Raw genomic sequence first — 27,907 nt, 5'->3', positions numbered from 1 at the left:
AAGCTTTGAGAGTTCCTACGGGGAGTCGTGAAAGTGAAAACAGGAATCTGTCGTGCTCCACGAGGTACGGCGTGGCTGAAACGGGATGGTTCCCGATGGGTTGGGCTGGTTGTTGCTGACAAGGGCGGTAAGTTTTATCAACAAGTATTTCATATAATTTCTGCTGTCACGTAAGGCTGCTGTGAGCCAGGGAACCTGTATACCTGAATGGCTGTATCACACTGGCCTCACAAAACCTCCATGTAAGTTAACGCAATATTTTGTAGAGTTTTGGTGTTACTCTTTAATGCTGGTTGTGTATCAACATCTCCACTCACTGTTTGTGAACTTCCTTCATCTTTAGTTCATCTATGTGCCGTTTTTAGCTCAGAGAGAGCTCATCAAACAGCAGCAGTGAAAGTCTGAAGTTTCCAAACTGTGTAATACTGCTCTGTGTATAAACCGGAAAGAAACTAAAAGCCTAAAGTTGCATTTTCTAATTGAGCAGCACTTATTTATTAAAAATAAAAGAACTCTTGTTTATCTGTTAGATGTTTTACTATATTGAACAGTTAGTGCCTCACACTAACACACTGACAGTTCTGATTGTTTTAAGAATTTCAAACAGCTCAGACACAACAAGCATTTTTAAACTCTGAAAACAGCTGGTCCAGCCCTTTTTATATTCAGTCTATGGTTCAGCCAGGACATTTTTCTGATCTGCAGACAATATACATGTAGTGTGGAGACAGATCTGGAGATGTGAGACAAGAGACTATAAAGGACCAGATCTCAGGAATGTTTGGATTCAGGGGAAAATATAAGAAGTCACTATTATTGTAGCTCAAGGCTCTAGATAGCAGTGGTTCAAGATGACAGCGACATCTAGTGTTGAAGGTAGGATCTGCAACGTACAAAGAGTGAAATGTATTAGAAATAAGCTCAAACCATATTCTACTTGTATATTAAAAAATCATCGCAGGGCATTTAAAATCAGGCAGTGGACCACAGTTAGCCCACGGGCCGTAGTTTGGACACCACTGCTCCACCCTGTCATCGGTGTTCATTCTTCAGATGGACACAGGTATCCATCTTGGAATTGATAAGCTCCATTTGAATTTATGTTAAACTGTTAAATATTGCACCAGATTTTACATAATAGTAAATACATCCCAGGCCGAATAATTGTTGTCATTAACATTTGATTTAACCTGGTGTTTTGTTCTCCAGATTATTGAAGTTAGGTCTGTGTGCAGAACATACAGAAGTAAGGACACATGGCTTCTACGACACAGTCTGCATTAGATTACATCAGGAGTGCTAGAAAACACCTTGTGAGAGAATTAAATAATCTGTCAGTGGTTGTGGAGAACTTGTACCAGCAAGGAGTTTTTAGTGATGAAGAGGTCAGCAAAATACAGGCAGAGAGAGATGACTATGATAAAACAAGGAGAATCCTGGACTCAGTCACTAAGAAGGGCGAAGCAGCGTGCTACGAGTTCCTCAGGATTATTGACGTGACGAGGAAGAGGACCTTAGGGAGGACGTCCCTTCTCCCTGAGACAAAGAGTTCAGCTTCTACTGAGACCAGGAAGTTTGACCTGCACCACTGGATCAGCTGCTTTTCTTTCAAGGACGACACACAGATGGATATAAACTGCTTACAAGGTATTTTGAATTCTGATTGATAGCATGTCACGTTTTACTATTTATCTAGCTGATTTTATATAATGCACTTTAATGTGTAAATATTTATCTCTCATTTAGTGTGAGGGCACAGCAGTTCATTCACAGTATATTTATTCACTCACTGTTGTTTTTATTTTAGGCTCCAGGCCGTGCCACAGATATCAGGCGAAGTTGAAGTCAAAAGCACAAAAAATGTCAAATGAGTTTTGGAAGAAAAACAAAAATCTTTTGGAAGGAAACAACAAGCCTGATCTGTCGTACACTGCACTTGTATTAGACACACAAGGAAGTGTTTCTCCATCTAAAATAAAGACATTGAAGAGCAAGAAGAGCAAGATGAGTCGCCCTAAAAAGCTGAGGACATACATCCCTGAAGACAGACCAGACATTTCCCCCAGTGAGCTGCTGAAGACCGATAAAAACATCCTCTTGGTTGGTAAGCCTGGAATTGGAAAGACAGCACTCACTCACGAAATGTTGAAACTTTGGGCAGAAAGAGACAACAAGGAGCTCGACTACATGTTCTACTTTGACATGAGAGAAACATCCCACATCATGATGGCCAAGAGCCTGAAGGATCTTCTTTTCAGTGTGATCAGTGAGCCAGATGAAGGCAAAGAAGAGGTCTTACAGGACATAAAGAAGAACTCTGACAATGTTACACTCATTTTTGATGGAATCACAGATCTCTCTTCATCAGTGGTGAAGAGACTTGTAGAGAAGGACCTACTACCTGATGCCAAGATCATCATAACATGCAGACCAGATGATGAAGAAGACTTCCTTTCTGGGGACTTCCTCAGAGTGGAAGTGAAAGGCTTTAGTGAGCAGACCATAAAAACATATTTATCTGCAACTCTAGGAGAAGAACAGGAGAAGGTTTTGAGCAACCTGGAGTTGTTAACTCTTTGCCATGTCCCAATGTATGCACTGATGGTGGCTGTCTGCTTTTCATCAGAGACACCAGAAGACTCTCCACAGTCATGCACTGTAACTGAAATCTACATCAATATTGTTCGTCATTGCCTTCAAACAATCAACAAAACAAAAACCAAAGATCTAAATTCATTCATCAACAACAGGAGTGAAGAAATTCTGTCTCTGGCCGAGTTTGCTTTTAAAGCAACTGTAGAAAAAACTGTGAACTTGACAGAACTGCCCTGTGAAGACAGCTGCGTCCTCTCCTTCATGAAACCTCTTGTTATCAAAGTGGCCCCCACTGAGACAATCACCACTCATGCATTTCTCCATTACACAATGCAGGAGTTTTTTGCAGCACTGTGGCTGCTGAAGTATCCAGATAAGATCAGGGATGTTTTTCAGCAGTGCCTCACTGAGGAGAAGAAACACATGAAACATCTGATCCCTTTCATGTGTCGACTGCTGACTGACAAGAGACCTAGTTTGATGAAGCATCTGATTCCAGCTCAGGAGCTCAAGAACACGTCTGACTGGTTCTTCGAGGAACTGATAACCACATTTTTACCTCGTCTCTGTGAGAAAGATGAGGCTGATACAGAGGACAGTGGGCTTTATGTGGACATACTGTTCTTATGTCAGTGCTTCTATGAGTCCCAGTGTCCTGAAGCATGCATCATCTTTCTGGAGAAACTGGACTACCATCTTGATCTCAGTGGAGAGAGTCTCGAGCCTTACCTTTGCTCTGCTGTGGCCTATGTGGTCACTCAATCGAAGGAGAGGAAAATATGGCTGAACCTGGAGGACGTCATGGTGTCAGAGCAAGGAATGAGACGACTGTTAGGATGCCTTCAAAATGTCCAGTGGTATGTGTGAGCGTGTGTAGAAAGTGTCAAGTTACTGTTTAGGTTATAACTAGGAATGCAACGATTAGTCAAGATAATCGTTTATACGATTATAAAATTTGTTGATGCTGAATTTTATTGTTGAAGCGCCGTTACAGAGAGGTTGTTTAAGGCGGGAGATAAAAATATTTCTGGTTGTTCATTTGTAATTGCAATGCACTACAGAAACTGCAGTATCTCTTTAACTGTCTGCCATGACTGCATGACTGTACTTACTACTCACGAAAAAGAAGCATTTGAGCGAGAAGGGGAAAGCAGCAGAGAAAGAGGCTAACAAAAGAATGGTTTTTTTTAACAAGTTTTGTTTGCTATTTCATCACTAAATCCACTTCTGAGAAGTCTTGAGGTGAGAAGTCAACTGTAGATTTATAATATTGGCAGTTTTAGGAAAGTTTATGGCCAATCAAAAATGGGCTCATAAATTGTGGAGGTTGAGAAGCTCCAAGTGCCGGTGCAGAAGCTAGCTAGCTAGCTGGCCAGTCACGCCCACAGAGCCCTCAGGTCCCACAGTTACAAAGTCTACTGCAGCAGACAACTGACCAACAATGGCTGAGTAAAGGCCACAAATGTAAGATAGTTTTCAGTGTTCATACCGCCAGTGTTCTGTCTTTACAATCTGAGTAATGTTGGAAATGTTAATAAAGTAAATATACAGCTGCTTGTGATGTGCTTAACATGCTTGGCTCGTAAAACTTAGAAGCACTTTAAGAAAATAAAAATTATACAGAAATTGCATGAAAGTGGACTGTTACTTTATTGTTCTAAATAGACATTACATTATTAGTATACAGTTTACAGTACGCTTTTAATTTATTTGATAAAATTTGTATTTATGCACCAAAATATCAAAGCAAATATCTGGCAAACTGCCAATAAACCTGATTGTGAGCTTATTATTTTGGGTGATTAAGCCTGGCTGTTATCTTGGAGCACTCCAGTCTTTTCTTGGTAATTGACTAATTAACTACGAAAATAATCATTAGTTGCAGCCCTAGTTTCAACATATCTAATTAAGAAGTAGTTTGGCTTTGTGCCTATTAATTAATCCAAGAGGTAATAAGGATGACTAAATAGTTTGACTCTGAATAGGATAAGTGGGTGTAAAAAATGGATGGAAAATATTCAGAGAAAATAAAACATGGTACTTCTGCTGTAGCTTCTTTTACCTAAACAGGCTATTTAATTAAACTTTACTGTTACTCTACTCTATTACTTTGTAAATGAGGAAATTGTCTCTGATTATTCTTAAATTACAGGTGTGGCCCTCTGCCACGGCAGCTGTGGGGGATTTCCTTCTCAGTGAGGACAGATGGCAGATGAACCACATCAGCTTACTCGGCCTTGATGGAAATCAGTTGCACCTTCCAGTTGAGGGTAAAAGACGGCTGTTTGAAAGAGCAGTAAAAGTCATGCAGAAGATCACTACGCAGGTTAATGTCTGCATCCACTGGGACAGGGAAACTCCTGCCTGCCAAAGTCTGTGCGAGTCCCTCTTAGAAGCTTTACCATACATCCACTCACTCAGGTATGTAGCTTTGTTTTTGTGTGATGCTGATTCCACATTAATTCAGCACTTACTGTAGTGAGATATGTGAGTCTGTTTCTAGATACTCAGTATTAATACACGGCAGACATTATAAAAGAACAGTTGACGATCTGAATGTGCTGTCAATACGTGCGCTCCAGCCAACTCAGCCATTCTCACATTAAACCCACAAACAGTAATTACACATAAGCATATAAAGCAGTATGAAAACAGTCCACAAGCCGTGATTATAGACTGTATAAAAGAAAGTGGACATAACCACCGTAACATTACATAACATCTAGCATAACCTTAGGTTTGTAGACTACCATTATGAAGCCATAAGTTTGGCATCTTGGTTTTTTTTAACTGGAAGTGACCATGTTTTGTCAAGAGGGTGGAGCTGGGGAAGGATACTATGCCTGACAGGTCGTCATTTAGTGAAAAGTAGCCATGCCCCAAAGCATACCCTGCTTTATAGTCTGTTTTCCTCTAAATTGGAATCAGAATCAGATTTATTGCCAGGTACATTTTCACATACAAGGAATTTGCCTTGGTATATAAATAACAATAATACTATAATACAATGCTGACAAGTAGGTGCAAAAATTCACAACATGAGCATAAAGCACAGTTGAGCGTTGTTGTAGGAGTGTTGTAGTCAGGAGTGTGTTTGAGTGTGTGTTTGGGGAGGGTGGCATGAGAGTCAGTGACAGTGGGGACCCTCGCCTTGTTGAGGAAGCCCACTGCAATTGGAAAGAAGCTGTTTTTGTGGCGAGAGGTTTTGGTCCTGATAGACTGCAGCTGCAGTTTGTGTCCGGGATGGGAGGGATCAGCCACAGTTTTTCCTGCACGCCTCAGAGTCCTGGAGGCGTACAGGTCCTGAAGAGAGGGAAGGTGACAACCAATCACCTTCTCTGCAGACAGAATGATACGCTGCAGCCTGCCCTTTTCCCTGGCGGTGGCAGCAGCGTACCAGATGGTGATTGAGGAGGTGAGGATGGACTCGATGATGGTGGTGTAGAAGTGCACCATCATTGTCTTTGGCAGGCTGAACTTCTTCAGCTGCCGCAGGAAGTACTCTGCTGGGCCTTCTTGGTGAGGGAAGTGATGTTTAGCTCCCACTTGAGGTCCTGGGAGATGATGGTCCCCAGGAAGCAGAAGGAGTCCAAAGTGGCGACTGCGGAGTCACGCAGGGTGATGGGGGAGGGTGGGGCTGGACTCCTTCTAAAATCTACGATCATCTCCACTGTCTTTTGAGCGTCAAGCTCCAGACTGTTCTGGCTGCACCAGGTCACCACATGGTCAATCTCCCACCTGTAGGCAGACTCATCCCCACCAGAGATGAGCCCAATGAGGGTGGTGTCATCCGCAAACTTCAGGAGCTTGACCGACTGGCGACTGGAGGTGCAGCTGTTGGTGTACAGGGAGAAGAGAAGAGGGGAAAGAACGCAGCCCTGAGGGGATCCGGTACTGATGGTCCTGGAGTCAGAGAGATGTTTTCCCAGCTTCATGTGCTGCTTCCTGTCTGTCAGGAAGTCTGTGATCCACCTGAAGGTGGAGTCAGGCACGTTCAGGTGGGAGAGCTTGTCCTGCAGCAGGGCCGGGATGATGGTGTTGAAAACAGAGTTAAAATCCACAAACAGGATCCTGGTGTAGGTTCCTGGGGAGTCCAGGTGCTGGAGGATGGCGTGAAGGGCCATGTTTACTGCATCATCTACAGACCTGTTGGCTCTGTAGGCAAACTGCAGGGGGTCAAGGAGTGGGTCAGTGACGGATTTTAGGTGGGACAACACAAGGCACTCCAAGGACTTCATAACCACAAATGTCAGGGCGACAGGTCTGTAGTCGTTTAGTAACGCTGTAAACCTGTGGTGAGGTCATCTAAGCAGTAGACCATGTGCCATGGCATGTGTTACAGATGTCCGTGAACAGATGGAGACAGCTGATTGGCGCAGTGTTTCAGGGTGGATGGGTACTGCTTCAGGGTGGCTTCCGGCCCAGCTGCTTTGCGAGGCAATAAATGGCAATAAATCTGATTCTGTCTAGGGATGGCTCGATACCACTTTTTTATGTCCGATACCGATACAGCAACTTTGAGTATCTGCCGATACCAATCCGATACAGTCTTTATCCCTCTCTTAAACAACCAAACTTTTTAAAATACATTTGTATGGATGCATTTTGCATAACATCATGCTTAAAATTAACTTAAGTTAACATAAACCCCACATACCTGTCTTTATATCTTGGATCCAGTAGCATTGCTACCGAGTATAATGGCTTCAGATTCCAAGAGGGTGCCCTTCATGTTCTTAATTCCCTCATTGTCTGCCTCATTTTCTTGTGTGAGATCGCGTTTAAGGACACTGACAATGGGGATGACATCCAATGCAGATGCAGACAAGAGCTCAACTCCCTTGTCCCTTATATTAGGAGGGGACTTCAACATGGTATGTAATCCAGCAGTTGACAGGCTCAGTACGGCAGGTGGTCACCGTATTTGGAAATCAACAGACATCCTTAAACAATACATGAGCGATTTTGGTCTTTGCAATGTTTGGCGTTCTCACCACCCCACTCTTAGAGAATATACCTTCTTTTCACCAGTCCACCACTCATATTCTCGCCTTGACTATTTTTTGGTTAGCAGCTCAATTATGACAGACATTTCCAACACTCAGATTCACCCTATCACTATCAGTGATCATGCACCGGTTTCTATCACTCTTACTACAAAAGGGTCACACGGCCAACTAGAAGTTGGAGATTTAACGCATCATTGCTTAAAGACCTAGATTTTATAAATTACTTCAAAAAGGAGTGGGCAATATATATGGAAATTAATGACCTGCCAGGAACCTCACCATGTCTTCTTTGGGAGGCAGCAAAAGCAGTCATGAGAGGTAAAATAATCTCCTATTCATCATACAAAAAAAAGAAAGAGAGATCTTGTGAATTACAGCTAGAACAAAAAATAAAAACATTAGAAACTACCCTTGCTGCCTCCCCACAGGAACACATGCTGAATGATCTGAGAAAATCAAAACTTGAATTAAATGAAATTATTAATAAAAAGACCCAATTTCAATTGCAAAGACTACGCTTGGAGAACCTTGAACATGGCAACAAATCCGGCAGATTCTTAGCCAGCCAATTGAAATTGAATAAAGAAAAATAACTATTTCTTCCTTAAAGGACTCAGCTGGGAATCTGACTTATAACCCAGAAGAAATCAACAATGCATTCAGAGATTATTATAAAAACTTATATACATCACAAATTGACCCATCCAGCTCTAACATAGATGCATTTCTGAACAATATAGATTTGCCAAGGTTAGATGATGAACAGATCAGGGCTCTGGATTCACCTGTTTCAATGGCTGAACTCCAGGAAGCTCTCTTACATATGCCGAATAATAAAGCCCCTGGGCCAGATGGTTTTCCCGCTGAACTCTATAAGGAATTCTGGGAAATACTTGCGCCCACATTCTATAGGATGGTTATGCAAATTAGGGGTACTTGCATGTTGCCTCCAACAATGAATTCTGCTAATATCAGCCTGCTCCTTAAACCAGACAAAGACCCCACACTCCCGTCCAGTTATCGCCCAATATCACTTATTAACGCAGATCTTAAAATCATCTGCAAAACCCTAGCAAGAAGGCTAGAGAAGGTCACTCCTGGTATAATACACTCTGACCAAACAGGATTTATTAAGGGCAGGCACTCCACCAACAATACACGCAGGCTACTTAACGTAATAGACTATGCCACTATTCATAACCTGGAAACTATAGTTGTTTCTTTAGATGCAGAGAAAGCATTTGACAGAGTAAATTGGAAATTTCTATTCGCTACTTTATATAAATTTGGATTTGGAAACTCTTTCATAGATTGGATTAAAATCTTATACAGTTCCCCAAGAGCTTCTGTCAAAACAAATGATCATACTTCTCCATGCTTTAGTCTCCAGAGGGGTACCAGGCAGGGTTGCCCACTCTCTCCCTCGCTATTTGCTATTTTTATAGAACCGCTAGCAGCTGCGATCAGACAGATGATGTATTACTTTTCCTCCTAAACTCACAAACTTCTCTTTCTGAGACAATCACACTTATAGATAAATTCTCATCCATCTCAGACTACTCCATTAACTGGAGTAAATCCATAGTTTTACCTGTAAAGTGTGATTTCCAGAGTATATCTACCACACCGCTAAAGTCTGGGAATATTAAATATCTGGGTGTCAATATTTCCTCCAGGCTGTCAGAACTGACATGGCTAAACTACACGCCTTTACTTAAATCTATAGAGGATGACCTTGTACGGTGGACATCATTACCTATATCACTCATGGGAAGAGTCTCCACCATAAAAATGATGGTCCTACCTAAAATCAATTATCTGTTTTCAATGTTACCCACTAAACCCTCTGCTGTCTGGTTTAAATCACTGGACTCAAACATCTCAATGAATCAATTTTTGTGGAAAAATAAACCCCCACGAATAAGTCTAAAAACTATGCAAAAAGCAAAAGACTGTGGTGGTTTAGAACTGCCAAATTTTTATCATTACTTCCTGTCTAATAGACTACAATATATCTCAAAATGGATAAATCAGAGCCCCTGGACCACTCATGGATGGACATAGAACAAACCTTCTGTAATGAAATTAAAATTTCCGATATGCCATTCATCAGTTCCAGCATCAAACGTCATACCTGCTTTAAAAGCATTAACATAAGCACTTCCTTGGCAGCTTGGTGGGAACTTCTCAAAATATCTGGGTCTTCACCTATCCCATGCAGATTTACCCCAATCTGGAATAATCCTGACATCCTGCAAAATAAGAAAACACTAAATTCCCCACTGTGGTATGACAAAGGGATAAGACATCTAGAGCATGTAATGCAAGGCAGTAACTTTATTCCATTCCAGGATCTAGTGGCACAATATGGAATTAGCCATAATAGATTTATGGAATTTCAGCAGTTTAAATCCATAATTCAGGCTAGATTTAAGGATAAAATAATGGACTTAGATTTACCTCCAATGATAACAGACTTTCTTAAACTCTCGCCTCCAAAACTGTTATCAAAAGTATACATGTTACTGTTAAAAACAGATAGTTCAATCTCTCTCCCATTCTTAAAGTGGGAGACAGATCTATCCATTAGTCCAGACCAAAACTTTTGGATGCAGATATGTGTAAATACCTTTAGAATGACTACAAATCCCAATCTACAACTTATACAGTATAAAACTCTCCATAGAACACACTATACTGGACAAAGGATGTTCAGAATGGGTCTTATGCAGTCAAACATCTGCCGGAACTGCTCAGGTAACATATCTGATAGTTACATGCATGCTATGTGGCAATGTACACCTGTTCAAAAGTTCTGGCAGAAGATATTTGAAGACCTATCAATATGGCTAAGTTACCCTGTCCCAGTTTCCCCATCACTCTGCGTGCTGGGGGACCTAAGTGACATTAGTATAGAGGTTGACACATCATACATGCTTCTCACTGCCTTATCCATCGCCAAGAATCCTTTTTGAGCTGGTTGGGGGTGTCTCCTCTGGATTTTAGTGCCCGGACTGGATGCTCGGTGGTTGTGCCGGGATCCTGTGTATGGAGGGATTGTGCTTTGGGGTGTGTCGATGGTTGCTTCGCAGTCGCGTCGCGGCCCTCTGGATTGTGGGTCCTAGGGGCTAGGTGCATCTGCTGACTCCCTAGGGCTGAGGGCTGTTGCAGCTGTCGCGGGGCGATTGCTGTCTCTTTTCTTTGGGGACGGTGGGGGTTTGTGTGTGGGATGCTTCGCTGCTAGGAAGGGAAGGGCGCGGGGGTGGGGTCTTCTGGCCTGACCTGGCCTGAGTGGCATTGCCTCCTGGGTGTGGGCCGACCTTCGGATCTGGGCTGTTGGGCCGTTCTGTCCTTGGGTGGGGTCCTTGCTGCCCCGGACCTGCTCCCTTGTAGGGGGGGGGGGGGGGGGGGGGGGGGGGGGGGGGGGGGGTTGTGCCAGCTCCAATGGCCTGGTGGTGCTCGGAGTGCTGCTGATGTGGGGGGTTGGCAGTGGGGCTGCCGGAGGGGCCCCGGCGAGGACGGGGGATTGTTGGACTGCACTGACCTGCCTCGGGAGTGTGTGGGGGTCTGGGGCACGGGGCTTTGGAGCCTCTGGGTCTGGGGCGGGTCTGCGCGCTGGGGGGGCGGGGTTGTCGCTGACTCTGGGGTGCTGCCGGTGCTAGAGGGGCTCTTGCTATAAGCCCTGGGCTGGAGGGACCTGGCGTCCTCCTGCTTAGGGGGGTGGGGGACGGGACTGAATAAATGATGGGGCCAGTCAGGAATCTGGTCTTCTAGCCTCCCTATGACCTCCTTCACCTTTCCCCCTTTGGTCATGTCTCACAACATACACCCTTAGGACCCTGGGGGGCGGGCATCCTGCAGGGCGTTTGGGGGTGGGGCTGCTTTATTGCGGCCTCACACTTCTTCCTCCTCACTGCCTGCCCCTCAATTTTAATTACACATTAGACACAGAGGGCTTGGGGGGTGGGAGGGGCACGATGGGAGGCTCCACTACCTGACAGTTGTGGGGTGCCTGTGTCACAACTACCTCCAATTTTAGTTGCACCTTAGTTACCACACACCTTATCTTTACTCCACCATACAACACTTCACAATCCATGACATGCATCCAACACAAAACAATACATTTACAGAGGCAGGCAAAGGGGTTGAAGGAGTGGGGGAGATTCTCATTGGCCTCGTGTCCCTCCCCTGGAGCCCCGGGCATCGGGGGTGCTGTGGGTTGGTGACGGCCTTGCCTGATCTGGGGTGGGCTGGGGGGGGGCGTGGCTCCCCAGGTGTGGGGGCCCGCTCTGAGCCTAGGGATCTCGGGACTCGGGCTTCTGGCTTTTGCTCATTTCTGGGCGGGTGGTGTGTCCCTGGGCCTGGGGGCCCGTTGTCTCCTCTCCTCGCCTGGGCCCTCTTCGGCAGAGGTGAGGCTGCCGCTGCTTCCCCCTGCCAGCTCTCTCACGGTGGGGGCAATCGGGAGTCTCTGGGGTGCATGACCGGTGTTGTCGGGGTAGGTTTTGGTGCTCCTCCTTGGGGGTGCTTGACTGGGGGGGGCTGGGCCCCTGTCCGGAGATGAGATCGGCCTCGGGGGCTGCTGTCACTGCCTGCACTGTAGGGAGGGATGCCTCTGGCTGGGCTGGGGGACCGTTGGCCTGGTTCTCCCGCGTTATCGCTCCCTGGCGGTAGAGAGCTTCCGGGACGGCTATCTGCTGTTCTTCCTTGGGGCGGGGTACAGCTTCCCCCTGGACATGCGGTCTGGGGTCCTTTGCGCTTTGGGGGGTCGCAGGGTGTCCTGGCTTCTGGGGGTGGGGGTCTCTGCGCAGGTTGATCCAATTGCGGTTTGGTGGGCTGCGGTGGGATTGTGGGGCGATTGTCGATGCATCTTGATGCATTATACTTTTTCCCTGGGCAGGGTCTCTGGATGGCTGCTGGGTGTTTAGTTTGTGCATTGGAGTCCGGGGGAGGCATCTCCTCGTTGGCTTGGGGAAACTGTTTGTGTTCCTGTTTTGCTTCGTTGGCCTCGGATCCGTGCTTGCCCATTTCTCTGTCGGCCAGTTGTTGGACCCCTCTTGATACTGAGGTATATAGTTAGTTTTCGGGATGTGCAGTGTGGGTGCGGGGCAGGGCGGTGCTCCGGTTTGTTCTGGGTTTGTGCCTGGAGTTCTCGGCCCTTGATGGGTGGGTGGGTTGTTGGTGGCATGCAGCTGAGCTAGTTGATTTGCCTCGTTGCTGGTTTGGCTGGTGTTGCATGGCGGCTGGGGGGCGCGCTGGGCATGGGGATGTCGGCTGGCGCCGGCGGCCTTAGTTTTTTCCGGCTGTTGGGTTGACGGTGGACTTTTATTGGCGGGTGCACGGTGACCTGTGCGGCGCGTTTGCTGCCGGGCTGGGACTTGCTGCTGGTGTTTCTCTCCGCTGGCTTTCGCTGTCGTGTTGTTCCGTTTGCTCTCTCTCGTTTGCACGCGGGATTCGCGGGGGGCTGCTGGGCATGGGTGTCGCCGTGCTCGCGCAGTGTGCGCGTTGGGCTGCGCGGCGGTGGGGTGCTGGATGGGGGGAGCCACTGGTCTATGTTGTGTGCGCGCCGCGGTCGGTCCGGGCGCTGCTCTTCCTCTTTTGCGTCAGTCGGCATTACGTTGTCAACTGGCATTTGGGTCGGGGTCTTCTGCGTTTGCATTGCAGTGCATCTGGGAGTCTTTGTTTTTTTTGATTTGATTTATTCTTTTTCTTTCTCCACCCCTATTGGCTACTGGGGTTCTTGCCTGCCTGTTACAGTCGTGGCGTCCCACTCTCACTAACAACTACATTCTTTAACAGGCTTATGCGCACACACATGTACACACACACACATACAGACACATTCACCCACACGCACACAGACACACACAGACACAAACAAACTTAGGTTGTCCCTGGTTGAATTATTCCTGATGCCTTTCTTTCAGTTACTTATTTAAATTAATTATTATTCCAGCTCTCGTGGCTGTGTTGTGTTGCTTATTTAGTGTGTGTGACTGTTTCTTGTTTTCATTGTTCTCTTAGTTGTCTTAATATGTCAGCTGTTTATTGCTGCTGTTCGGCTGGTTGTCTTTTACTATTATTATTATTTTTATTGTTTTTTTGTTTGTGTTTGTTTGTTGTTGTTGTTTTTCTCCTCCCCAAGCCCCCCTCTCTGTTCTATTGCAGGTTTCGTTGCTTTCTGCAATTGGTGTTTCCCACAGCTTTTCGTACATCTCGTTCGTACATCTTGTATCTACAGCAGACGCTTGGGCGGTATATTCAGCTCCACTTGTATGTCCTCCAAGCATGAATACGCAAGTGGCGAGTGCTTGAAATGACCCAAAATTTTTCTGCTGTTAGCCAGTACATCACTTACACAATGCTGTGATAGCCACCCCTCGTTCACAATAAGTTGGAGTGTATGCGCGAAGCATCCCAAACTGGCAACTTTAAGGCGACCCATTGCTTTACTACATTACTGGCATTGTCTCTTAAAATGACATGGACTTTACTCTTCTCAATTTTCCATGCATTTAACATCCCCTCCGTTGCTGTAGCAATGGACTCTCCTGTGTGTGAGCCCCGGAACTGCTTTGCCGGCAGCACTGCTTTTTGCAAAGTAAAACTTGAGTCTATCCACTTTGCCATCAAGCTTAATAATGACATGCGCATGTGATATACAGGTACACATGTACACAGTGCGATGGAGCATAGTGCAAAGGATAAGAAAGGGGTTGGTCATTTAGCACAGTGAACTCAGCGACTTTGTCAGTATCAGCTTTGCTTTGTTGCTGTCTGACGAAATTTCTCACGCTTCTGAATTGTTTCCAGCAATGTATGTTGTTTCTGTGGAACACTTTTCTTCTTTGCACACGTGTCCTGTAAATATTTGGCGTGCTCTTTTCCATTATGCTTCTGGAAAATGTTTAATTAAGTTTGTGGTGTTGAAGTTTCCAACGCTGCTGCCACCCCACAAAACACTTACGTTGCATAAATTACACTCGGCTGTTTTGCCTTTTTCCTCCTTGACCTTGAAATAACTCCACACAGCTGACATGATAGCTGACAAGTCCCAAACACAGGATTCTAGCTAGTAGCTTTTCATGCATGAGACACATGCTGCTCACCTGTTAACATTACTTGTCGTAACACATCTCTCTTTACGGCAAGTCCCTCAACGCCATATACGTGATACAGTTTATGCAAATGGATCGTATTGGATTAAACTTTTTTTCCCCTCAGATATCCGATCCAGTGATTTTGGCCAGTATCGGACAGATACTGATACTAAGTATCGAATCGGCACATCCTAGTCAGGTCTGTCCCATTATCTTTCAAAGCGACAGTAAAACTGGTTCACATTGTTGGTAAGGCGTGAGTCGGAGTGGGGAGATTTAGGTTCGTAGCTGGTGATCTGTCTGAAGCCTCTTCAGACAGAAGCAGAGTCATTTTTTGAGAACTGGTGTTGTAGTATCTGGTGCACAGCTGTTTAGCATCTCACACTGCCTTGCTAAACCTGTACTTTGACTCCTTAAACCTGGCTCCTTAAATCTCGACTCCTAAACGCCTCTTCCTTTTCCAACCTTGTTGTCCAACTGCTGTCTGAGTTTGGCTCTGAACCAGGTTTGTCATTGTTATAACTCACCCTGGTGTGTTGTTTTATAGCTGTCCTGAAGCTGATGTAGGACATCACAGCCTCTGTATACTCATCCAGATTGTTGGTAGCAGTCCTGAAACATCCCAGTCAGTGCAGTCCAAAACACCTGGAGGTCCTCTACAGCTACACTGGTCTACTGCTTAGATGTCCTCACCACAGGTTTACAGCGTTTTAGTATCTGTCTGTATGCAGGAATCAGGTGGACCATGGCTTGGTCAGTGTCACACTCTGCATTTCTGTCTCTGTTTCCCCTACACTCGCTCTCTCTCTCCCTGCCTGTGTCTCATTAGCCTCATGTCTTTCACCTGTGTTGCTCCCGCCCTGCTCGTTAGTCCCTGTGTGTGTGTATATATATACCTGGTGTTTCTGTCTTGTCTTTGTCGGGTCATTGTATGTTGTCACCCAGTGTTGCAGTTTGTCTCGTGTCGTCAGCCTTTTGGATTTCTGTTGGACAGCCGTCGTTTATTAAAACCCTTCGTTGAACCATACCTGCTCCGCTCTGTGTCCTGCTTTTGGGTCCTCCAACCTGCTCCACCCTGCTCCACACCACCGATCGTGACAGAATGACCCGACCAAAGATGGACCCAGCGGACATCGTGAGACTGCCTAGCACCTGGGAGGCATTAGGAGTGCCAAAACAGGAGCTAGTGGAGGAGGAATCCCAGTTTTTTGATCTGCTGTCTGTAATGTGGAGGACCGACCCAGAAATGGCTCTGCTTGTGGCATCCTCCAGGTGGAAAAAGACATTTGTTTTTGAGACTGTTTCCAAGTTGTGTTCCATAACCCCCCAGTGTGTGACTGCTAAGCCTGCTAGCCCCGAGCCCCGGCCTGCCGGCTGCATGCAGGGAAGCATCCACCCGTCCTTCCTGGCTAGCGCTGCCAGTCGCCAGCCTGATCCCTGGCCCGCTAGCGCTGCTAGCCGCCAGCCTGATCCCTGTTCCGCTAGCGCTGCTAGCTCCAGGCTATATGTTCCCCAGCCTGCGTCCCGATCAGTCAGGCTTGACACCATCAGCCTGTACAGCCACTCTCCAAGCCTGCCTTTTTCCCAGCCTGCTAGCGCTCCAGCGGCTAGCTCCCTGCCTGTTTCCTGGCCTGCTACCACTGCAGGGGCTAGTCATCTGCCTGCTCCATCCCCCTCCAAGTTGGCTCAAACTTCCAGGTTGGTTGGGGATTCTTGGACTTCCAGCTCTCTGGCTGCCTTTCTGTTGGACTTACCTTTGGAGCCAGAGAGTGAACAGACGGAGTGTCCCCAGCCAACCAACCACTGGTCGGAGGGAGACCGGTCTGCTAGCGGGCTGCTAGCAGACCTACACAGCTCCGGTTCTGGGCCTACTAGCCTGGAGGCTCGCACCTCGTCGAACTCTGCGTGGGATCCACCTCCAGTGAGGCCAGCTGGAGGACGACATAGGCCACGACGACAAGCGGCCAAGAGACTGGCACCTGCATCATCCCCGTCGGTGGACCAACCAACACCAGCTTCGTTAGAACCAGAGAGCCCTAGGATTGCTAGTTCCCAACCAGTCAGCCACCCAGCTCGGAGTCGACCAGCTAGCCTATGGCCTGTTAGCCTGGAGGCTAGGCTCCCCCGGAGTCCTCCTTCGAGGGAAGTCGCCTGGCCATCTTTTCGGGTTCCCGTGGTGGTCATCGGAGGCGACCAGGTCACCAGCAGCGACCGGTCTGCAACCAGCGTGATCCCAGGCCAGCTAGTGCTACTAGCTTTGTGCCTGCCCACCTGCCTGATCCCCGGCCTGCTAGCGCTGCTAGCAGCCAGCCTGATCACCAGCCGACTCCTGTTCCTTCGTCGGTGGTCCGACCGGCACCAGCTTCGCTGGTGGCCCAGCCGACTCCAGTTCCCTCGTCGGTGGTCCGACCGGCACCTGCTTCGCCGGTGGCCCAGCCGACTCCAGTTCCCTCGTCGGTGGTCCGACCGGCACCTGCTTCGCCGGTGGCCCAGCCGACTCCAGTTCCCTCGTCGGTGGTCCGACCGGCACCTGCTTCGCCGGTGGCCCAGCCGACTCCTGTTCCCTCGTCGGTGGTCCGACCGGCACCTGCTTCGCCGGTGGCCCAGCCGACTCCTGTTCCCTCGTCGGTGGTCCGACCGGCACCTGCTTCGCCGGTGGCCCAGCCGACTCCTGTTCCCTCGTCGGTGGTCCGACCGGCACCAGCTGTCCAGTCGGTGTTCAGACCGACTCCAGCACCTCGTGTCCGGTCCATGGTCCCCAGCCCAGCTGTCCAGTCGGTGTTCAGACCGACTCCAGCACCTCGTGTCCGGACCATGGTCCTCAGCCCAGCTGCTCAGTCCGTGGACCTCAGCTCAGCTATCCAGTTGGTGGTCAGACCGACTCCAGCACCTCGTGTCCGGTCCATGGTCCCCAGCCCAGCTGTCCAGTCGGTGTTCAGACCGACTCCAGCTCCTCGTGTCCGTTCCATGGTCCCCAGCCCAGCTGCTCAGTCGGTGGTCAGACCGACTCCAGCTCCTCGTGTCCGGTCCATGGTCCCCAGCCCAGCTGCTCAGTCGGTGTTCAGACCGACTCCAGCTCCTCGTGTCCGGTCCATGGTCCCCAGCCCAGCTGCTCAGTCGGTGTTCAGACCGACTCCAGCTCCTCGTGTCCGGTCCATGGTCCCCAGCCCAGCTGCTCAGTCGGTGTTCAGACCGACTCCAGCTCCTCGTGTCCGGCCCATGGTCCTCAGCCAGCTGTCTCGCCCGTGGTCCTCAGCCCAGCTGTCTCGCCCGTGGTCCTCAGCCCAGCTGCTCAGTCCGTGGACCTCAGCCCTGCTGCAGCTCCAGAGCACCAGAGCTTTGGGTGCCGACCTCCGGAGAGGCCTTCCCGTCGGCCTCCAGTGGGTTTCCAGCCTCTTTGTTGGCCTTCCTGTCGTCCCCCTGAACAGTCCAGCCTCCAGGGCCGTACTCCGGGACGGCCACCTGAACTCTGTGGTCCCTCTGGTCCTCCCGCCCAGTTGGGTCGTCCTCCCAGACGACCTCCCGAATTCTGTGGCCCCCCTGTTCTGCCCAGCCTGTTGGGTCGTCCTCCGGGACGGCCTCCCGAACTCTGTTCTCCCCTGATTTGCCCGGCCTCACGGGTCACCCTCCGGGACGACCCCCTGAACTCTGTTGCCCACCTGGTCCGTTGGGTTATCCTCCAGGACGACCCCCTAAACTTTTGTTCCCCTCTGGCCGCCTTGGACGGCCTCCTGAACTGCCTTGCCCTGCCGGTAGTTGGCCCTTTGAGACTCTTGGTTTTGTTTTTCTGGCCCTCCACCTGGCCTCCCTCCGCCCACCCTGGGCCGGCTTGACCTGTTTGTGTTTTTTTTTTGTTTGTGATGTTTCATTTTAGGACGTCAGGGCCGTCCTTTTGAGGGAGGGGTACTGTCACACTCTGCATTTCTGTCTCTGTTTTCCCCTACACTCGCTCTCTCTCCCTGCCTGTGTCTCATTAGCCTCATGTCTTTCACCTGTGTTGCTCCCGCCCTGCTCGTTAGTCCCTGTGTGTGTGTATATATACCTGGTGTTTCTGTCTTGTCTTTGTCGGGTCATTGTATGTGTCACCCAGTGTTGCAGTTTGTCTCGTGTCGTCAGCCTTTTGGATTTCTGTTGGACAGCCGTCGTTTATTAAAACCCTTCGTTGAACCATACCTGCTCCGCTCTGTGTCCTGCTTTTGGGTCCTCCAACCTGCTCCACCCTGCTCCACACCACCGATCGTGACAGTCAGAGTGTCCCAGTGGAGCTCAGGAGACGGCGTAATAGGCACAACTTACTGTGGTGTAGCAGTGATTGAAAATGTTCTCTTCTCTGGTTGGACACTTTATAAACTATAAACTCCAACGAAGGTTAAAATCAAGGGCAACTGGACTTGGTTGAAGATACTGGAAGATGTTTCGTCCCTCATCCAAAGGACTTCTTCAGTTCTGACTGACTGGCAGGGAAACTCAGCTATTTAACCTCAGTGGGGTCGTTGGCCCGGGTCATCGATACCGCTGGTTCGTTAGTGTTCCTTGTTGCTGTGACGACAGTCGTTACAGTCGTTAAGACTACCTGTGGCCAAGACTGAACGACCATCGTTGGTATCTTCACCTGAGGCCAATAGGTTACGTTTGTTGAGTTTCCTGGGAAGTGATGAAAGGACAGCATTGTAAGTGGGGGATAAGTGGTGGCGTAGACCCCCTCCCCTCTTCAATGACGGCTTCTCGACCCTGGTGTAGATGGCTTCCTTGACACCTCTTTCAAACCATCCATCTTCTCTGTCTAAAATGTGTACCTGGTGGTCCTCAAACGAGTGTCCTCTATCCTTCAGATGTAAGTAGACTGCAGAGTCTTGACCTGAGGAGTTGGCCCTTCTGTGTTGAGCCATGCGTTTGTGTAGTGGTTGTTTAGTCTCCCCAATATACAGGTCTGTGCATTCCTAACTGCATTGGACCGCATACACTAGATTGCTTTTCTTGTGTTTGGGTGTGCGGTCTTTGGGGTGTACCAGCATCTGCCTTAGTGTGTTCTTGGGTTTAAAAAACCACAGGGATGTTATGTGTTGAAAATCCTCCTGAGTTTCTCTGATACTCCAGACACGTACGGAATCACAATGTTGTTGCGTTTGACCTTCTTTTCCTCCTCCCCTGTAGTTTTGTTCTTCTTGGATCTTGTGGCTGTCTTCACAAAGGTCCATTTAGGGTATTCACAGGCTGTAAGTGCCCCCTTCAGGTGGTTCTGTTCCTTCTCTCTGGCTTGGGCGCTTGTTGGTATGTTTTCCGCTCTGTGGTGCAGTGTTCTCATGATCCCTAGCTTGTGCTCCAGTGGGTGGTGTGAATCGAAGAGTAGGTATTGGTCTGTGTGTGTGGGTTTTCTGTAAACACCAATCTGCAGGCTCCTGTCCTCTTCAATGTGTACAGCACAGTCTGTATTTGGGGAGTTCATGGCTGAGGTTTCCTTTGTTAAAGTCACCAAGAACAATAACTAAGGAGTCCGGGAATGTCCGCTTTACCCACAGTAACTGGTCGGCCAGTGTGCGCTGTGCGTCGTGCATGTTGGCCTGTGGTGCGATGTAAACACTGAGCAGAAAGTAGCTAGAAAACTAGCGGGGAGAGTAGAATGGTTTACAGTGTATCAATAAATATTCCAGGCAGTGTTGCTGTATCACTGTCACGTCAGTACACCAGCCATTGTTGATGTAAAAACAGACACCACCACCTTTTGTTTTGCCAGAGAGTTCACTGTCGCAGTCCGCTCTGTAGACCTGGAAGCCAGCCAGCTTCAGCTCAGAGTCCGGTATTGATCCACACAGCCACATTTCCGTGAAGCACAGAACAGAAGATGAATAAAAGTCGTTTTTCCCCACCAGTAGCTGAAGATCGTCCAGTTTATTGCACAGTGAGCGCACGTTGGAGAGAAATATTCCCGGTAGCGGTGTGCAGTGTCCTCTGTGACACAGTTGCACTACCATACCAGAGGAACCAGGTTTATTGCACATCGGATTGGCTTCACTTTTCAGACCCCAAGTTCCATCCATCCATCGTCAACAGCTTATCCCGTGTACATGGTCGGCGGGGAACCGTACGTTTGAAATGAAAATAAATTGGCTCTTCTGACTAGGGATGTCGCTAGAACCAATACTTTGGTACCAAGGTTTCAGAACAAAATTCTGAAAACATGTCGGTACTTGTTTTTCTAGATACCAGAGGTGTGTATGGAAGTACTTTGCATTACCCTTATTTTAATTTGAGACAGCTGCCATTGTGTATTCTGGCGAGCTAGGTTCTATTAGACATTTGCAATGGCTAAACAAATGGCTACAGTGGTTAGGCTAGTGTAGTAGGATGTCGTCCTTACTGTACAGACTGTGTCATCTGTTGTAATGTCGTTAACTTTTTTTCATTAAATTTAAACTACTGCTTGCACTCTGACTAGAGGTGCTTTTTTTTTTTTACAGTTATTGAGCTACACCTGATAATTTATTAAAGGAGCATATGCTGTATGTATGTAAGTATGTATGCTTACATTTTAATTAAATACAGTTTTAAAGTACATGCACTGTTTGATCCATGAGCTTCAGGAGGACCTACAGAGGTCGAGGATTACAGGACCAGCAGCAAAGCCAGGGGACACTGGAGAGGAAAGAAAAGGAGCTGTTACTGGATTTATACCTGAGAGCAGCGCTTTACAAAGGAGAGAGCTTTGACAGAGTAGTGAAGATACTCCTCTCATTGTTTTCTGTGAACAATGACTTACATAACATCCTTCTTGATTTTTACCAACACGTCAAGAGTAAAGGGTGTTCAAGTGTCATTCCAAAACTGAGAGCACTTTTCCAGTCAGCTCCTGCAGTCTGGTTCATAAACCTCTCAGAGAGACAGACCTCCATCCTCCTGGAAGTGCTGAAACTCCAACCAGAGAAGAAACCTGTGGAGCTGACAGGCTGCTCAGATGAAGAGAGTGAAGTGAGGAGTTTCCTACAGTGTCTGCCTTATATCTCACAGCTCAGGTAAATGAATTGTACTTCACATGACTTCAGTGGACATTTCTGGAAACTCACTGTTAGTTTGAAGGTGAAGGTAAAGTGTTCAGGTGATCAGTCCACATAAACGTTATACTGTGTTTAGTTTTATAGATGACATGCAGTTTTATTCCACGCAGCCCAGTGTGTTTATTCCTACATTACCCAGAGTTTTGTGCAGATCAATCCCCCCCTAGCAACGCTCCCACAGAATCCTGCTCATCTCCCATGAGCTGATACGTGTTTCCTCCATCGAGCACCAAGTTTGTTCCTTTGAGGCTGTTTTCATCAGTCATCTATGGACTCAGTAAAAAGGAAACAGAGACTCAGCTATAATGATGTGATCCAACAAGCTCCAGCAATGTCAGCAACAGAGACCATCACCATTGTGTTGATGATGAGGAGTTCAGTTCTTCTTCAGGACCACTGATGTTCTTTTTTACTGTTTTACAGCTTTTTGCTGTGATTTAGCAAATCTCAGGGATGAAGCAGTAGTTTCCTGCATTAAAATATTTTTCTCTTCTAAGTACATCAATGTGTTAGTGATGACTAACATTGACTTTAGTGGAGCTACGACGAACACACTGATATTAATGAACCACATTTCTTAAGTAAACGCTAGTAAATGTGGATGGACTAACATAATTAGTATATAAGAAGGAAAGGTTAAGGATAAAAAACAACAAATATATATCTATAAGACATAACAATAATAGTAATAATAATAATAAAGATCATACATAAAAGATTAAGTGTAAGAAGACACAATTTTCTGCCATAACACTTTGTAGCACGACTTTCCTGCTTCCTTCAAGATTTTGTGAAGATTTGTATTTAATAAGAGTCTTCTAAAATCCACATACTGTATATTCCTGTTAAAATCAATGCTACTTGAGTTTTAGGTTGATTGATTTACTGTATTCTGCTCATCAGAAGGTATTTGTAGGCTTTTAGCAGATAAACTCCATATCAGTAATACATGGCTTTTTCTGCTCTTGACATCGGATTATAACAAAATGTTCAATTCTCGTTCCAGATTACAACCCTGGTTTAGAGACTCAAGTGAAGTCAGTTCTTTGGGAATCTATTCTGTGCAGCAGCAGAGAGAGAACAGCAGACAGGAGAGAAGATACTGGAGCTGTTATCATCAGTGTGCAAATATCAAACATTCCCTCTTAATGACAGATACATGGATGATGATTATTTCAGGAAATATCGTTGTGGTTTCCTGCTGGATCTGTGCTCCCACCTGAAGGACTATGAGACTAAAACAGGCTTGAGGGTCCTTCCATCATTACAGTCAGTTTTCCAGTCAGCTCCTGCTGTCTGGTCCATAAACCTCTCAGAGAGAAAGACCTCCATCCTCCTGGAAGTGCTGAAACTCCAACCAGAGAAGAAACCAGTGGAGCTGACAGGCTGCTCAGATGAAGAGAGTGAAGTGAGGAGTTTCTTACAGTGTCTGCCTTATATCTCACAGCTCAGGTAAATGAATTGAACTTCTGGAAACTCACTGTTAGTTTGAAGGTGAAGTGTTGGTGAGTCTAGAGCAGTGGTTGGCAATAGGCAGCCCGCGGGCCAGAACTGGCCTGCCAGCAGTAATACCTGCTGCCAGGTTGCATTAAAAGCAGAAAAATTAAAAATAAATAAATTGACAGCAGCTGGTGCTGGAATAGATATCAGTCACTTTATTGAAAGCTTTTACTTTGAAAAGTTCTGAAGGACATTTGAAAGAGTCTCTGGCTTACTTGACACACTCTGTAAAAGCCGCCTGTAACCTGTGATTGGATTCCCCTGAATTTCCTCAGGGAAATGAAAATTAGTGTCCATAGGTTTATGAATGCAGATCAAACGCCGGGACACACACACTGCAGCATGTTCTTTATTGTGAGCATGTGAAAAAGTGTCCTTATAGGCTAATCAAGTTGTTTAACAAGGAGAAAAAAAAAGTCCACTGGATTTTGCTATCGATCATAGTTTTTTGTTGTTGTTTTTTTACCACAATTGAAATTAAACAAAAAGTCATGACGAAGTGATCAGTTTATTTCTGGAGATCCTGATGATGCTGCCCTGTAAATTCATTAAGTTTTATAGAGTTTTACATACTGATGCAGGTACAATTGACTTGTGATCAAATCTTCCAGTATTTTGAGCTTATTGATTCATAAATTATCTGGATCAAGTATGTCTGCTAAGAAAGAGCTGTAACTTAGCAGGATGTTTGAACAATGAATGATTAAGAAGAGTGACTGAGAAGATTTAGATCAAGTGGTTTGTTATCATATTTCAACGAAACCACATGTCATCAGGATGTGATCAGTAAACCACTAGAAATCTTAATTATGTTACACTAGTACCAGTTGCGACTGGTGAAAAATATTGAAGGTGGGGCTGTGCCATATCCAGTCCATTTCAGTAACCATCCCAATACAATTTAACACAAACTGCAGGATACCAGAGCTTTGTGAAATAGTCAGAAATTATTTAATGCCAATATTAAAAAGTTTCATACAGAAAAACATAACAGTGAACATAAACATTCAAAGTGGCATGAAAAGGAAATACTCAAGTAAAGTACAAATACCTCTAATTTGTACTTCAGAACAGTAGTCCTTAGTTACTGTCCATTACTCAGTTACTCATCTGCCTGAATAGCTAGATATTCCACATTTTTTTACTTCCTCCAGAATGTAATCTTTAAGAACTGACAGCATGCAGTCCAAAAGTTTTTTTTGCACAGTTTTTGAGGTGCCTTTGAAAACAGTAAGGTGCTCCTCCAACACACTGTCCAGCGGTCAACAAGATCTACTGAAAATGCCAGGGTTGGCAAAGGATGCGGTCTCATTGTGGCCACGCAAGGCCAGCTCAAATGCCCCGCAGAATTTAACACGGTCAATTATCTTAGATAAAACGTGTCTGTTCTTATCCACCTCTTTGTTGTGTTTCCTCACCCCAATCCTGTGTGGCCTTCGTCCAGCTGGGTAGCGATGTTAACTCTGCCTACCATGGCTAGCTTCACCGTATTAGCCATATGTGCCCTCGTACACTCGTGTTTCTTCATCTTCTCAGATAAATGTATCGTGTCATTTACTCCTGTAACAGTCCATGTTGTTTCCGTCCCCGCCGTTTTAAAAAGCAAGCATGGGAAGCAAAATACAACATTTACATGATTGCATCCAACTAGCCAAGGCTGAAAGCCTGTGTCTTGAGTTGCGCATTCATCTTTGTCAACAACACCACATGTCACTCTACCACCGACTGACTCTGCTCTGACTCTGATTGGCTTAATTATGTTGCTATGGGCATATCTTGTGTCAGCTATTGGCTGCGCTGCTGTACAGCCTGGGCGATCATTGTAGCGCCCAAGAAGAGATCAGTGGATGAGCAGGAAGCTAATTTTACCCCCAAAACATAATTATTTAGCCTATATTTTACACAATTTGTGCATTTTAAACACACATATGCTTAAAAAGTAATTACTGTTTATTTCAGAAATATTTATTTTAAAAGGAAAAATCAAAACACTTTCCACCACCAGGGAGGGCGGTGCCCTAGCGCCCTCTATTGGCCAGCCGCCACTGACTAGTCCTGTTTGAAGTTTTAGAGAATGATGGATGTTAAAACTTGTGGTCCAGTATTTCAGCTTTGGAGCTGAATGAATAATAAATGTTTAATACAGAGGGGAGGATACACCTTTGTAGGCCAACTTTCCTGCTTCATTAAACATTTTGACAAGAATTTAGTTTTGTAAAATTTTGTTAAAGATGATTGATTTAAAGGTGGGTTTTTTTGGCTCAAACAGACACTTTTTACAAGCAACATATTATAGGATTCTAACAATGATATGATTGAAGAAAATCACAATTATTAATTTGATAGCATATTTTATTAAGAAATAAAGGTGCCTTGTTCACCATTAAATCAAAAAGCTAATGTTTTAATTAGTTACCTAAAAACAAGTTGTCAAATCAAAAATCTCAGCTCTTGTTTTCATTTATAGTTCAGGCTCCTGTTGCAGAATTCCTGGATATTAAATGTTCATCTGCAGTTTTCTGTAGCGTCCCAGTAATATTTGTTCTTACTGAAGCGTGTCACATGATGAGGTTAAGCTCTGTTTGAGAACATGACCACAAATACTGATATACTGAATATCCTGTAAAACATGCTGATTTATTTAAAAGCTTTTGTATTTTAATTAATCCCGATTCATACTTTCAACAGAAACTTTCATAAGATCTGTATTTTTCATAACTTATTGTTTATTTTAATGGTGCTAATTAGCAGAGTTTCAGGAGCAGGACCACACATCAACCACTTCATCGCCAGCATTTCCATAAATACCCACACGTCCTAGCTCCTCCCCTTCAATCTCATATTCTGCATCCCCCCCCCCCCCCCCCCCCCCCCCCCCCCCCCCCATCGTAGCTTCCCCACAACGCTTTCGAATGTCTTTTTGACAACAGCAAGCTTTGTACATCTTCTGTTTAGATCATCAATAAATCATTTAATCATACCTGTTCATTGTGTGGTCTTTGCTATTGAACATACTCATTTACAATATAATCACTATATATATTTATAGTTTTTGATAAAGTGACACTGCCTCAGGTGCTGCTGTCAAGCCAATCAGATGGCTCCTTTCTTCTTTTTGTTTTGGCAGCATCTCAGCACTGTGCTGATAACGATACAGAGTCACCACGTCAGCTTAGTGCCGTAATTAAAGTTACAAATCACAGAATTCTCTGTACAGGAAAAATCCTGTTAGTAATGAATGACTCCGCTCTTGACATCATATCATAACAAAATGTTCAATTCTTGTTCCAGATTACCTCCCTGGTACAGAGTCTCAGTTGAAGTCAAGTTCTTTGGGAATCTATTCTGTGCAGCAGCAGAGAGAGAACAGCAGACAGGAGAGAAGATACTGGAGCTGTTAACATCAGTGTGCAGATATCAATCATTCCCTTTTAATGAAGAATACATGGATGATGATGATGTTGGTGGTGATGATTATTATAAGGAATATCGTTGTGGTTTCCTGCTGGATCTGTACTCCCACATGAAGGACTATAATCATGAAACAGGCTTGAGGATCCTTCCATTATTACAGTCAGTTTTCCAGTCAGCTCCTGCAGTCTGGTCCATAAACCTCTCAGAGAGAAAGACCTCCATTCTCCTGGAAGTGCTGAAACTCCAACCAGAGAAGAAACCAGTGGAACTGACAGGCTGCTCAGATGAAGAGAGTGAAGTGAGGAGTTTTTCCTACAGTGTCTGCCTTATATCTCACAGCTCAGGTAAGTTACAGACTATTGTCTATATTTAATAATAAAATGTGAATTATTTCAGAAAAGTTTTTAGTTAATAAATACAGGTCATTATCCCAGTTTTTCAAATTTACTGTCATTTACAAATAAACATAAAATGTCATAAAAAAAAATAATGTAGATAAAGTTGAATTCCATTTCTCAGTTCAGTAATTACTTAGTTTTATTTATGTTATTTATTAGTATGATATAATCACAGCTAGTCACACACATTAGAGTATTTCATCCTTTATGAAAGACACTGTACTGTATATTAGATCATTTGTAACGCAGTTTGTGCTGTACTTTTCCTTTGATGTTTTCACTCTTCATCCATAACTTTGTGTTTTAGCTGTGATCCAGAGTTCTTCCAGAGTCTGTGTGCAGTCATCTCTGTAAGATCCAGAGAGGCCCAGCAGTTGGCCTCTGTGCTGCAGCTCCTGGGCTTCACCTTGCTGTTAACAGGAGAGTTACACAGGAAAACCTGCAGGTCTGTGGGGAGGGTTCTCAGACTGTGTGGCTCTGATGTGGATCTGGTCCTCACACCCAGAAAGATGTCTGTCAGAGGAGCCTCCCTCCTCTTCAGCTGTACAACACAACTCCACAGTCTGAGGTTTACATTTATATCATTACTTGTGCTCTTAACACCATCACCTCCAGTTTGGATGTCCAGTTAGTGGTGAACATCTTTTATTTCACAGCTGCTCTCTCTTTGGTTTGCAGGCTTTTCGACAACATGGCCTTGCTACTGTGTCGATGGGTGAGAAGAGGGAGAGCGGCCTGTCCATTGGCTGTTGAAGAGCTTTCTTTGGCCCCTCAGAAAGCCCGACCATCAGACAGAGTGTTATTGAAGGTTGTCAGTAGTTGGCGTCCTTGCTGAGATA

At 45.9% G+C, this 27,907-nt stretch overlaps 2 protein-coding genes across 6 annotated transcripts in view; both read left to right on the top strand.

The window, feature by feature from the left end:
- LOC119910112 (nucleotide-binding oligomerization domain-containing protein 1-like) overlaps window positions 1-27,907 on the top strand; it is a 1,078,472-nt gene that overhangs the window by 27,410 nt on the left and 1,023,155 nt on the right. The gene's annotated exons all lie outside the window — the stretch shown is intronic.
- Window positions 41-27,882, top strand: LOC119899441 (protein NLRC5-like). Of its 5 annotated transcripts, XM_038714103.1 has the most exons (9): window positions 41-1,063; window positions 1,210-1,647; window positions 1,808-3,452; window positions 4,748-5,016; window positions 21,280-21,714; window positions 22,763-23,208; window positions 26,548-27,014; window positions 27,376-27,636; window positions 27,747-27,882. In XM_038714103.1, exons 2-4 carry the CDS (start codon window positions 1,257-1,259, stop codon window positions 4,809-4,811), a joined length of 2,100 nt encoding a protein of 699 aa, XP_038570031.1. In that variant the 5' UTR covers window positions 41-1,063; window positions 1,210-1,256; the 3' UTR covers window positions 4,812-5,016; window positions 21,280-21,714; window positions 22,763-23,208; window positions 26,548-27,014; window positions 27,376-27,636; window positions 27,747-27,882. The 5 variants fall into 5 exon arrangements, with proteins under 5 accessions (XP_038570031.1, XP_038569959.1, XP_038570110.1 ...); XM_038714031.1 differs by having other exon boundaries at window positions 41-1,647; window positions 21,286-21,714; XM_038714182.1 differs by lacking the exon at window positions 21,280-21,714 and having other exon boundaries at window positions 41-1,647.

This window comes from Micropterus salmoides, unplaced genomic scaffold (genome assembly GCF_014851395.1).
Source record: "Micropterus salmoides isolate LMB-PRFRI ecotype aquatic unplaced genomic scaffold, ASM1485139v1 Ms_hic_scaffold_1, whole genome shotgun sequence".
NCBI classification, from domain to species: Eukaryota; Metazoa; Chordata; class Actinopteri; order Centrarchiformes; family Centrarchidae; genus Micropterus; species Micropterus salmoides.
The sequence above is the reverse complement of the archived record's forward strand: the minus strand, read 5'-3'. Positions and strand labels throughout refer to the sequence as shown.